Source organism: Pleurodeles waltl, chromosome 6 (genome assembly GCF_031143425.1).
Source record: "Pleurodeles waltl isolate 20211129_DDA chromosome 6, aPleWal1.hap1.20221129, whole genome shotgun sequence".
NCBI lineage: Eukaryota > Metazoa > Chordata > Amphibia > Caudata > Salamandridae > Pleurodeles > Pleurodeles waltl.
The window spans coordinates 1,658,060,042-1,658,072,897 of NC_090445.1; the positions used below are offsets into that span (position 1 = coordinate 1,658,060,042).

The 12,856-nt window shown below is 39.5% G+C and overlaps 1 protein-coding gene across 1 annotated transcript; it reads left to right on the forward strand.

Annotated features, from left to right (window-relative positions):
- Nucleotides 1-23: 23 nt before the first annotated feature.
- On the forward strand, nucleotides 24-12,439 carry MRPS2 (mitochondrial ribosomal protein S2). The gene is made up of 4 exons (XM_069241589.1): nucleotides 24-314; nucleotides 5,739-5,873; nucleotides 7,064-7,193; nucleotides 11,789-12,439. Exons 1-4 carry the CDS (start codon nucleotides 272-274, stop codon nucleotides 12,330-12,332), a joined length of 852 nt encoding a protein of 283 aa, XP_069097690.1. The 5' UTR covers nucleotides 24-271; the 3' UTR covers nucleotides 12,333-12,439.
- Nucleotides 12,440-12,856: the final 417 nt, after the last annotated feature.

Genomic DNA, 12,856 nt, shown 5'->3' on the forward strand with positions numbered 1-12,856 from the left:
TGGTTAATCGCACCAGGGTGCTTGAGCGCTGACCCTAGTGCCATAGGTACAAGACAGAAAGGCCTGTAATAAATTAGAAATGCCCTGAGCAGCCGGTTTCCGTAATAACGTACTTCCGCGAATTCCGGACAAAAGGTCACTGAAGATTTAGGTCTTCAAACACGGCGTTAGGGCTAGGAAAAAGGGAGGTTGCAGAAACGGGAAGAGGCTGCGCGTAGGTCGGAAGTGGGCGGCGAATGTCACTGGATTGACCCGTTGGAAGCGTTGGAACATGGCGGCCGCCGCGACCCTTGGCAAGCTGCTGCGGACAACGGGTGAGGCAAAGTGATTGTGACTCTTGGGCCCTCTGAAAGAGCCTTCTGTTACAGTGCCAAGAGTGGTCCTTCATGGACCGTGAGCTGTAATTAGAACCAGACACAGAGACTAACTCTCCCTCCCTGCATGGGATACGCACACGTGTAGAATAACTTGTATATAATTACTCGATTTCGTGTCTTGGTTTTCACACGTTCCTTTCCCTGTTTCCCTTATGTCGGCGTGCTTATGCTTTTCCCACACTTACTGTTTTTGTGATCATACAGTTCTGTCACATACACTTAAATGAATGCTCGGCGCTACTGAAGTATTACAATTGTGATGTTTCTTTTTTTTAACCTTGTGATTACTACACTGCCTGGTAGCGAAGATGAGATAGGATGTCATTTGCTAGTAGTATTCAACGTATATCTAGCAACCGTTAAGGCCCTGCGCCACTTCAGCCCGGAAGGCTAGTAACAAACACATATGCCTAAGACATTTATTTATGTGGCGAGTCAATAATTCATTTCATGCAAAAGAAAATGGGAGGAAAATATTTCTTTAAAAAACTGTACGTTCACATTTAAATTATCCATTAGGGTTTATTATATTTCTACACTTTCACATTATTGGACGAGAATAGACGAACTTCTTAAACAGTGTATAACATCTTAGCAGTCTTTTTGTTATCATGTCATTGTTATAAGTTCCTTGTGTTCCACATATGTACTTGTACAGTTTTTAGTTATCCATTAAAAGCCCTCCTATTTTGCTATTTTATTATACCTATGTGGCAGTCAACTGTGACTTGCATAGAACAGAAACCATTTCTTATTTGCGTGATGCAGTTTACAGCGAACACTTTTATTGCAGTTGCAGAGCCACTTCGTCAGGGCAATAGATACTTATTAAAATGTCTTCCAATGATTAGACAAATCAAATTCTTTACTCATCGTTACAGCATCAATCTTTAGGACATCCTCATTCATCACCCCTACTTCTTATACCTGTTACCCATCCATCACTCCTACTTCTCATCCATTTCCCCAACTTCTCATCCCAGCTCCGCATCCTCCAACCCTGCTTCTCATCCCCACTTTCTATCCTTAATCCCTACTTCTCATTCATCAGTCATACTAACACACTTTCAGTGTTGTGAAACACACCTTCACACTGATTGGTTGGCAACAGCCAGTCAGAGGTAGGAGAGAAGGCTGCATTATTTTGTCCTGGCCACTGGAAAAACAGCCTTTTCCCTGCACATGCTGGGTGAGGACAGAGGAGAGGAAATGCAACTGGTGTTTGCTTCCAGCGAATCCAAAGCTGTACAGCATTTCATTTTATTTAAGTATATGGTTTTTGTTTTACACATGCCTTTGCGTACATCTCTGATGGAAAACCTTATCTGGTTTCAGTTTGATATGTAAAAACTGTCCAGGCCTTTCTTTTTCTGGTTCCCTACACATCTGAAGCCCAGCCCCTGCAATCTGCAGACTGCCTGCAAAGAAAAAAAAAGAAAAAAACAGCTCTCCAAGCCAAAAGCAGCCTCAGACTAAAACATTTTCTTTGTTGCAAATAAAACAAAAAACAGAAAATGTCTCGGAACTGTCTCCAGGAGTTGTGTGTGGTTTTTGTTTTGTTTTGCATAGTAGACTGAAACTAGACAAGGTTTCTAATGACCATTATACCTTTGTCTCCAAGTGTTAATTTTTGTCCCAAGCCGGAGGCCCTTTTGTCTTCCCCAGACAATCAGAACTTTCTGCAGAGGTCTGTGTAAGTAGAAATGCATTTAAATGGAATGCTTTACAATCTCGAATTGACTGGAAGCAAACTGCACAGGGTGCAATGACAAGGCTGTTGTTTCACTGTCTAGACCAATAGAATGCAGCCCTCTCTCTTAACTCTGGCAATTGCAATCGGCAGTGTGTAGGTGTGTTTCACAACATTGAATGTGTGTTCGGCTTATTGAGCTATTTATCCGTGCTCTCTCCGAACTGGAGCAGTATCTGTTCAGTTTCCTTGCTGCAGGATTGTGGGCAGGGAAACAGAATAGAACAAGTTTTCCTGCTCATATCAGTGTGGGCTGGGAAACTACTCTGTCCTGGGTTTGGGCTCCCCAAGTCAGAGAATTTGAGCCAGCTCGGTGTCCCAGAGTTATACAGGCCCAGGGAAACAGGGTATGGGGTCCCTTCTGGGTATGGGGCCCCACAGGTCACCATCAGTCCGGGGAGGCAGTATCCCTACCCTTCCCCTTTATATTATGATTGGGAGGGGGACTTCAGGGCACGTGACTAAGTCCACAAGTTCTGTAATGGTTGCCAGCACATTTTCCTCATAATGCTTGCAGCCAGTCAGATCGCTCAGTCCTGCAAGAGTCTGACTCCCACAGGAGCAACGTGGCCTAAGAGGAGAGGAGCTCCCTGGGCCAATCGGAATAGTCTTCTTTTGAATTGGCGCTCCTGCAAGACTCTTGCAGATCCAACTATCCAGATATACAAATATTTTTTAGCCTTCATTCCTCAAACTACTGAACTGATTTACTCCACATCACAAAAAGCAAAATCTGTTGACCAAGAGCTAGCTTCCTTCCTGATTTGTTGTAACTGCTTTCAGCAGTTTTTATGGCTGCACTGGTTAATGAAGTCTATGGAAACACATGGGGAATTTTTTTTGGGGGAAAACCTTTTTTGTTTTTGTCCTTTTTTCTTTTTCCTCAGTCCTTCCTTGATGGGTCACCTCAAAGCTTTCCAGGATGGAGCTGTAGTAAATTTGTCTTTTTTTTTTTTTGGGAAAGTTTTGTGAAGATATCTCAAACTACGCCAAAGTTATTAGCAAACCAAAAACGCCTTGTCTAACTATAACTGCCTGGGGGTGACTGGGTAGTGTGTGTGTACAAATGTTTTTGCCCATTGGTTACTTGTTAATGAAGTGAATGGCCACACAAACTCTGGGTTCTGGTGTCATTTGGGCATTATCAAACTGGCTTTTAAAAAATGTATCGCTTCATACACCTTCATGTCCCATATTCAGCCAGCTGACGCTTCTTTTGTGTAACCCGTTCTATTTTTTTTTATTAATATTAGAGTACACATTCTGCAGAGTTTGTATTTAATAAGCAGTTACAGGGCTTTTATGCTGACAAATTCCAGGCATCACTTATAGTTTTTCATACCAGATAGTCTGCTGGGCTTGCAATCTCTGCATAGGCCTCAGATTCAGGTAATGGCTTTGCTGAAACTGGTCGAAATGCTCTTCCTGGTTCACCAGCTCAAGGTATATTGATGCACACTTCTCTTTAGAGCTGAAGGTGTTGATTCAGTCTCTGCAGTACCTAAAATATAGGGGCGCACTTTTTTACCGCTGACATTTGAAGAAAAATAACTTTATCCTGAGAAATAACTGAAAACGCCCCCAATCCAACTTCTGTCTCAACCAGGAAGCCCCTGGAAGCATTGGAATTCACATTGTTGGAGCTATACATATCTACATGCGTCATTTTTCACTTGCTTGCCCTTTGTGGTGACACGTTTCACTCAGCATCGCCATACTATTTAAAGAGCTAGATGCTTGCTATTGGACCTTAGGCACAGCTTAAACATGTTTGGGAGGAGAAGTTTCCTTACTGTATTATGTGCTTTTGTTAAATTGTGAGTTTTGATTTGTACGGCAGACTGTTGCAATAACAACATACACATCAGCTCAAAATTAGGTTACCAGATGTCGCCGTATTATCATAAACTGCACATTCCATCCCTGTGCTTCTCTTTTACAATTATTTAATTTGTTTTAGTGTAATTGACTGTTCAAAAGAAACAAGACTACATCTTCCCATAATGCATTTGGTTGTTAAACGTCCAAAACTGGAAATGTTGTCCCTGATTACAGAGCAATCATAAATAGACAGTTGCTAATAAGTATGCGCCCTGCTCAGTTTACACTTTTTTTCTCCACTGGGCAGTACTTTTGATATTTGCAGCTAATTAACAAGAAGACAAAGAGCATCAACTACACACAAAGTTTGATGTTTGTTGTGAAAAAGGGACTGGGCACAAATCAAAATTATGGGAACAGAAAGAAGTAGCTGGTATTTACACCCAGTTCATCGAGCCATGCTGCATGCACGCACAGGAAGTGAGTCAACATATCTGGCTCATATATTTCTTTCCATGTTAATAAAATATGACATAGCTATATATTTACTACTGCATAAAATTATTACCTCCCTCTCCTCCCCTGCCTCAGTTACATTGGCGATGTACAGGAAAAAATACAATTGTAAATGTCGCTCCACCTTAAACCCAAGTATAGAATCCTGAAGCTAGTGCTAGCACCGCATTGTAGTGATTTTTTTCAGTTGGAACATGCCATCAAGGATGGAGGAAGGGTGTGTAGGTACCAGCAAGCGATGGGGAGGAGTGAGAAGGGACCGAGGACAGCAACATGGAGAAGGGGTTGATGAAACATCTTAATCGCAATGCGAGAAGCGGACAGACACTAATCGAAATGAATCAATCTGTGCTTGGTCCATGCACCACAGAAAGAAAAGATGCCCAGCATGTGCTGGCCATTTAGGAAACTGCAAAGAGTGACAATGATGCCAACAAATAGTGAGCAATGGGCGGGCTCCAAGTCCTTTACTGTAAACAACACCTTTCGCAGCAACATCGCATGTACACTGTCAGCAGGCGAGACACAATAAGCTCAAGGTGGTTGGACCGTCCTCTGAGTCTGACTAATATTTTACTCATTTTCTCACTTTTTTTAGCATAATTTTGAAACATAGGTTTGTAGTAACAGTCACACACACACTTGTGTTTTTTTTCACTGTGCTTACTACACATTTCTTCCTTCCTTTTTTTTGTTTTTATTATTTTTTTTAGCATTGTAAAATAATAGGTGTTAGTACCCAACTCAATAGTTCTACAAGTATTAACCCACAAACGGTATCTCAACTATCTGCCTGCTAAATGTATATGCCAGTAGGCTAGGGGAAAAAAAGTTGCTATACGTTTTTTTATTTAGAGCAACACATCTTTCAGTGTTTTCTTTTGTATTTCATTATTGTTCTTTAGAATGTGTATACAACTTTTTTTTAATGACTAGTGTAACAGTGTAAAAACTTCTAGTATCCACAGGTTCTTAGGAGCCACAAACTCCATATCCACCACCCATCCCAGCAGCTCCCTGTGTGTCCCCTGTTTATTTTCTTATGTTGCACAGTCGGATAGAAAAGTAAGATAAGGCTGATGATGATATACCAGTTATTGCGAAAGACCATTGTCTTTATGCGCAACTGACAACATGAACTACTGGTTTTAAAAAAAAAAAAAAAATGTCTCTGCGACCCCGCACAAAATTGCACTGTTAGTTTACAGGTCTGCATTCTTACATTCAGTGTGTGATCTTTTTTTATTATGAATATCATTATTTTTTTATTTCAGTGCTGCGAAGGGTAGTTGGTGCTAACTTGCTAAGCAAAGCAACGGCTGGTTGGCAGCATGAATCTCGAATCAGTCAACATCTTTTCAGTACTGCAGCTTTACCGACCACAGTCAATCCAGAGACTGACCTAAAAGGTAAACAAACAAATGCTATATCATTAGTGGCAAAAAAGAGATGGTTTTCGTGGATGCTATTGTGTGTTTTTAGGGTATGTACTATATACAATATGAGCTAAACGCATTGAGATGAATGGAAGCAAAAGTTAGTGTCTCTTCACTTCACAAAAGTTATGCAGCAAGATTGACTAAAATATGCCCCAAGAATAGGTACATTACGAGGCATAATGCAGCACATTTTGTTATAGCACTATCTCATTATTTTGTCATTTTTACACGTTAACATTATCTCTGGAAGATTTAATCTCATTGGCACTAGTTTGACACCCAAGTACATCAGTAAACAATGGAAAGGTGATATGACAACCCGTGCAAATGGCCTTTTGCTGTGCAGCATGTTGCTACATTTTTAGTCACATTTGATCTGTTTGAGCTAGAAACTAAATTCTTATTTTAATTTTCTTAGAGTTGCAAGCAAATTGTGGCATGGTTAATATCGACATGTTTAAACTTCGTTTTCAATGAAGTGTTTGTGATTTGGTTAACCTATAACTGTACAATACAGTACATGCAAATAGTACTAAAATGCTTAGAAAATGTAGGTATGTTTTGTTGATAACGTTGGAGAGATGAGGGAGAGACATTTAAATTTCGGAAATGCAATTAGTACATTACTTGCAAAAACAATATTCAAGGACAAAATATATGCTGTTATACTTGAGGATATCCATTTTCAGAGACTTAAGTAGGTCATGACCTCCTGACGTTGTTATAGCTAGATTATATCAAGAGCTATAGTTAATGGTAAACTATAATTAGGACAATGCAAATTCATATGATAAAACAAAGCAATATATAAAAAATATTAGACAATATTATAAGTAGTAGCACCTTAAGCAGTGTATGGCATTTCTTCAATGTTGTTTTTATATTTCGGTTTAAGCAAAAATAAAGGCAGAACTAATATTTCAAATAATTCATGCTCCACAATAGCATTAAAAAAGGTATTTAAATACGCAAAGTTGTGTGACCTCTGTCCATATTTGCATATTTTCAAAACATGGTATTTCCATTTGAAACGATCATTTTTTTTACAAGCTTTTGCTTATCTGTTTATCCCATATAAATTCTAGAAAAGGGCAAATGTGGGGTTTCATATTGAAAGAGGCGCTGTGTAGTAATTTTATGTGTTTTTTTTCTCTTCCCAGTTCTTAATGAGAAAATATTGAGTGATCCTCTCAAAGAACCTGATTTCTTCAATTTAAAAGAACTGTTCTCTCTGAAAGATCTGTTCCTTGCTAAGGTGCACCTAGGACATAAAAAAGGCTGCCGCCACAGGTAACTTGTGATGCATTCATTTATTTTAAGATACACATTTGTGCAGTGGGTCACAGAATTACTGCTTTACGTGCCCTGATCCTAATACTCCCTCTAAACAAGTGGCATTTGGGGTCGATACAAACAATGCTAAAGGCACATTTCAAAACCTTTGTATGTTCTTCTAATCATCGTATATGACAGTTGAAGCTTATTTGTAATGCTACAACTGGCATTGTAATTAGTTATTTCTGTTCAGTGTACACAAACTACCTGTCCTACATTCAAAGTAGTTATAGGGAGGAGTAGAAACATTACATTCCTGCCCTCACTGATCACGTTTTAATTTGTAACATCTGACAGCTCCTGAGTAAATATGAGACCATTCTGCAATCAAAATAGCACAGTCCTGTACATATAATTGCCCACCGTTGTAAAGAAATTAAATGCTACATAAGGACAAATATGTTACCCATATATTTATTTTGTTTTCTTCATACAAACACACTCTGCCACAACCGAACTTTCTTCATGGCTACGTTCAGCTCTGACTATCCCCTAGGAAAACCCTCCCTCTTGCATCACACATTCTCTCTTGCAAAGCAGCTTTTACACACCGCTTCCTTCACGCAGACAGTACACACAAGGCAACAGACCAAGATGCCACACAGGTCCAGTCTCAAGAAAGACAAGAACGTTTGGCTCGCCCCAGTTCCTAAACCAGTTCCCGATCAGACATCCATTGTTCTACCCCAAATGTAGAGTACACTATCACTTACAAACCCTAGACTCCGTGACTAAGAAAGTACACAGTTAGCAGAATGAAAATGTCTGTCTGCGTATTCCCAACTCGTTTGCGCCTAGCTGCTAAGTTACCTCTCCTTGAAGCATAACCAAACTGCACACCAATAATCTCTTGTCACCCAATAACACCAAGCAACAACATAAGAGGCTGCATCGCTGTGCCTGGTCAAGGCCTACTCACCCTGCAGTCAGTCACCATCAAGGGGACTCCACATCTTCTGCCTTTCACAACTAATACCGTGTACAATATACTGCAGAGGTCTGAAGTACCCATCTGCCTTAAAAAATGTACAAGATGACAAACAGGCATGTTTTCATTCAAAGTCAAACACAATCCTAATGCCAGTCACATGTGGCATCGTGCATCAGCAGCAACAAGCAATAAAACCAGTATGCACCACACACCTCCCGGTGAGACACTAACCTAATACGTGTATGCTTACAATAAGTTTCTCTCTTTACTCGAGGCAACTTTATTGTCATATATACTATAATAATTTACATTCTATTCCGACCAAAGCCTACCTCACTATATAATCTAATCGACTATAATGAAATATTTCTACATACAAAGTAAACATTAAATTGTAAATAGCAAGAATCTTATTCCCTTGTTTCCTAGCTACTGAATATACTTTAGTGACTCCTATGCGTTTCCCTTGACTTGGGGAAAAAACAGAGGCTCCTAATATTCCTTTTTCCTCTTTACGTTACTGTTCTGAGCACTCCACTTGATTTGGTTTCATAACAGTGATCATTTGGTTTCAAAGATGGATCGATTTATGTAGGCCCAGCTAATCCACATTCAGGCGAGGCAATCGGGCATTCAAGATGTAGCTTGCACTTTCGGCAAAAAAAAAAAAAAAAAAAAAAGCAATGAAGTACACAATCTCTGGCTCCCACCAAATTGGACAAAACTGCAACTAGCACACACTGGCTTGAATCGGTGCAAGTCCAACCTAGTGCTACATCTCATCCAGTGGCTGAAACATTGAGAGTTTCTAATGAATGAAAATCGTGCTACCTGGTCTACCTTGCTTCATGATACAAGCATGCATACTTGCAGCAATACGTTCTTTCCCTGCAGTGAAACCATATCATTGGCAGGCATGCATTATACCATTAGCGGTACAAAACCATGTAACAGGCCTGGGTATAAATTTCACTCAGGGCTTTGCACATCTAACATCAAACTCTCACTAACGCTTGCTCTGTTCACTAATTACATACTTATATTTATAAAAATAATTCAACATTCAAGTATAGTTACCTAAAATGTGAACCTACTTTTTCATTCGCGTGCATCCAAACAACTATATATAGTACCTAATACGACACCTTATCAATAAGAGAGCTAAAAAAGCTTCATCTGTATATGGGAACTGAATATACTTTTCTTCTAGCAAGAATGTTCTCCCACTACATAAATGAATGTTAAATTCTTATGTAAGTATATATTGTTCAGCTTCTGTTGTCGCAAGGCAGTCATCTGGCCCTGCGTCGAAATCCCTTCAACTGGCAAAGATGATTAATTAAAATCTTGGCAAAGAACACAATATGTCAAAGTTCTTCTAACTACGGTGGTCTTGAAATCACAGTTCATCAGAGACTCCAACATCCTTGCAGAACATATTCAACTACTTTTTTTTTCTGCATTATCTTTCATATGCGATATCTTGACATTATTACTTTGTTTTACACAGAGATTATTACAACAACAGAGACTCCCTTGCACTCCACAGCCAGACAAAAGCAGAATGGTGGACCCTGACAGAGCTTTTAGATTCAAAATATTTATAGAGCACCACTCATCCATACGCATCCTCACACAATGATAGAAACTGAATCAGAATTGATATGTGATCTTAAAAGGTACTCTTTACACATTACAAGGTACTTGTGCAACTTCGAGGTCACCAAACTTAAAATGAACTGACACCCATACTTTGTAAATAGTTGCTTGCAGAACAAAATACTGCACATTATACACACTGCACAGTGCAGACCGCTGCTACACTGTGAAGTCCCTGTCTGCTGCACCATTCCTCTGTCTAGCAGTGCACAGTGATGCCATAAGCACATGTGGGTAGAGGAGACTTGTCTCTTAAAGGATCCACCACACTGTAGCATCACCACACTGATACAGTTATGATCAGCAGACTGACTTCACACTGCACTTGATTATCTGGTCCTTTTGTCTCCCTGAAATGTATACATCCATCTTCATAGGCGGTGTGCCCTTTGCTCTGCAGTTTTAATACAGACTGCTAATGCCTCTTATGGACTCTGCTTCTTTACTGAGCTCCACCTGTACACACATTTCACATTCAAGCATCACTCTCTCTCTCTCCTGCACCAGAGATAAGGCTTCTTGCAGAGGCACCTTAGTTCTTAATCATTTGACTTCTGTGAACCCCTACTAAATAAGATAAAGCGAAATACTGGACTGTAGCAAATCACTCAATCTTTTTTGCTCCAATTGTTCCTGCTGGTGCTGCAGTTTAGGCCCCCAATCATTCATACTACTATTTACTGTAATGTCACTGTTCCCACGAATCAAAATAAGGATACCTACTTAATTTTTGGCATCTAGTTATAAATTCCTTTACATATCCAGAGTCTTTTAGAATTTCAGTTTTTAATACTGCTTTTATGGATGTTCTATACTGATCTGGTAACATTATTTTGTTTTCTAAACCAGTGATTCTTAATTTGTGGTTCAGGGACCTTTGAGGGTCCGCAAAGCCTTCTCTGGGTGGAGGGTGGAAGGCACAGCTGCTTAGAATTTCAAATGTTAACAGACTAATAAAATGTATAGAAATAAAGAAGCAAAATATTCCATCAAACATTTTAAAACCTTATATAAATGTGAAGGAATTTGAAATTCGTGGCTAAAATTAAATTACTTTTCTCGGATTGATTTGTGAGTGCAGTGCAAATGCATTAAACAGAATATAGTATGGGCATCGAGTGGCTCCAACTAAATTTAGAAACGCTCAGAAAAGTTTTAGAAAAGTTTACATATGTTTGGTGCATTAAATAAAATATTTAATCTGTGTATTTGTTGAATGGTCGTTTCTGTATTTTTGGTGTATAGGTTTGGGGTTCACATCATCGAAAATCCTTAGCGGGGTTACTCTGTGGGGATTCCTGGATTCCAGTACTGATTCAATGGAGTTCCTTCCTATGAGGGTTTTGGGGGGGTGGGAAGTTCAGAAATCATTAAATGTGGGGTCTACAAAACCCACCGGCCTCAAGTTCAGAATCTCTGCTTTAGCCTATTTGTTTCCTACTTGTTGTAGAGAGCATTCTGCAAATTAGTGGCGGCTTTAACTTCTTTTGTACATTTTCTTCATCATGAAGATAGTTATATAAGGAGTGCTTTAAGTATTGAGGAAGTGCTCCTTCCATATGTGCAGCTCTGTCGGTTTTATTTAATAATTTATTGCCTATTGTTCAATATATTTTGTATACTGAATGCATGTTATTTTAATTTACCCCCTTGCTAGAATTCACTTTGTAGATTCCTTTATTTTTAATATGCGAACATATTTAATAAATTATCTGGTATAAATAGTGTGCCTGAGGCATTATTACTTTAATTTATTTTGGTCTGTTTTTAATCTTCTGACGTTTGTATTTTTTATGATTTGTGTGTCCCAATTTTACCTGCTGTAGGATTAGTTACATCTGGTTTAACTATAAAGTTTTGAAAACCTGTTAAAGCACATTAACCCCTTGATTTGACTTCTGTCCATCTTCTTCCATCCACTTTCCATTTTGTGTGAATATATATTTTTTTTGTTTTTCAGGCTAATGGAGCCGTATATCTTCGGGTGCCGCCTTGAACAGGACATTATTGATCTGGATCAAACAGTTGAGCATCTGCAGTTGGCGCTAAACGTGACTGCCCATGTTGCCTATCGAAAGGGAATCATCCTTTTCATCAGCCGCAATCGTCAGTTTGCTCACCTGATAGAGAACACAGCACGCGACTGTGGGGAGTACGCCCACACCCGTTATTGGCAGGGCGGCTTGCTAACCAATTCCCATGTCCATTATGGCAACGGGGTCCGATTGCCAGACCTGATTGTCTTCTTCAGCACCATGAACAATGTTTTTGAGCAGCACATAGCCATCAGGGATGCTGCCAAGATGAACATCCCAACTGTTGGGATAGTGGATACAAACTGTAACCCTAGCCTTATCACTTATTCTGTCCCTGGTAATGATGATACTCCATCTTCCATGGAACTGTACTGCACGCTCTTTAAAATGACTATTACCAGAGCTAAAGACAAGAGGAAACAAATGGAGGTTCAGTATGGACATCAAAGTAAACCTGATGGCCAGTAGACAGTGCTTTTCGTGGTATGCAGTTGAATTAGGCTGTTGTAAATTATAGAATCTCTCTAACAATTAAATTACCCCAATGCATATTTCTTAATAAAAAAAACAATTTATCTGGGTGTTCTTCCCTTTTTTCATTCTTGTGCTTTTTCTTCAACCAGTTGAACGGAAAAGCATGGTTGTATATTACCGCTTGCTATATCATTTGTGTTTGTAGCAGAAACACCTATGTGTTAAAAACATTCTATGGATCAGGCGGCATTAGGTGAAGTGTTGTTGTTAAAGAAGGCCTTCCGTGGCAGCATTATTGGAATACAAATGCTTGTAAAGCGTTATGAAATGTGGAGGCCATCTTATACATTTAATGAAGCATACCGATTGGATTTGGACGTGATTTGTGTAGAGATGCGGTTTAGGGGTGTGGCGCTAAAGAGGAGAGGTTCTGCTGCTATTCTTGGTGGCAGAAGAAACATTGAAGCTGGTTTCTGAGAAGAAAACTACGGCGTAGGTGCATAAGGAGCAAATGTGGT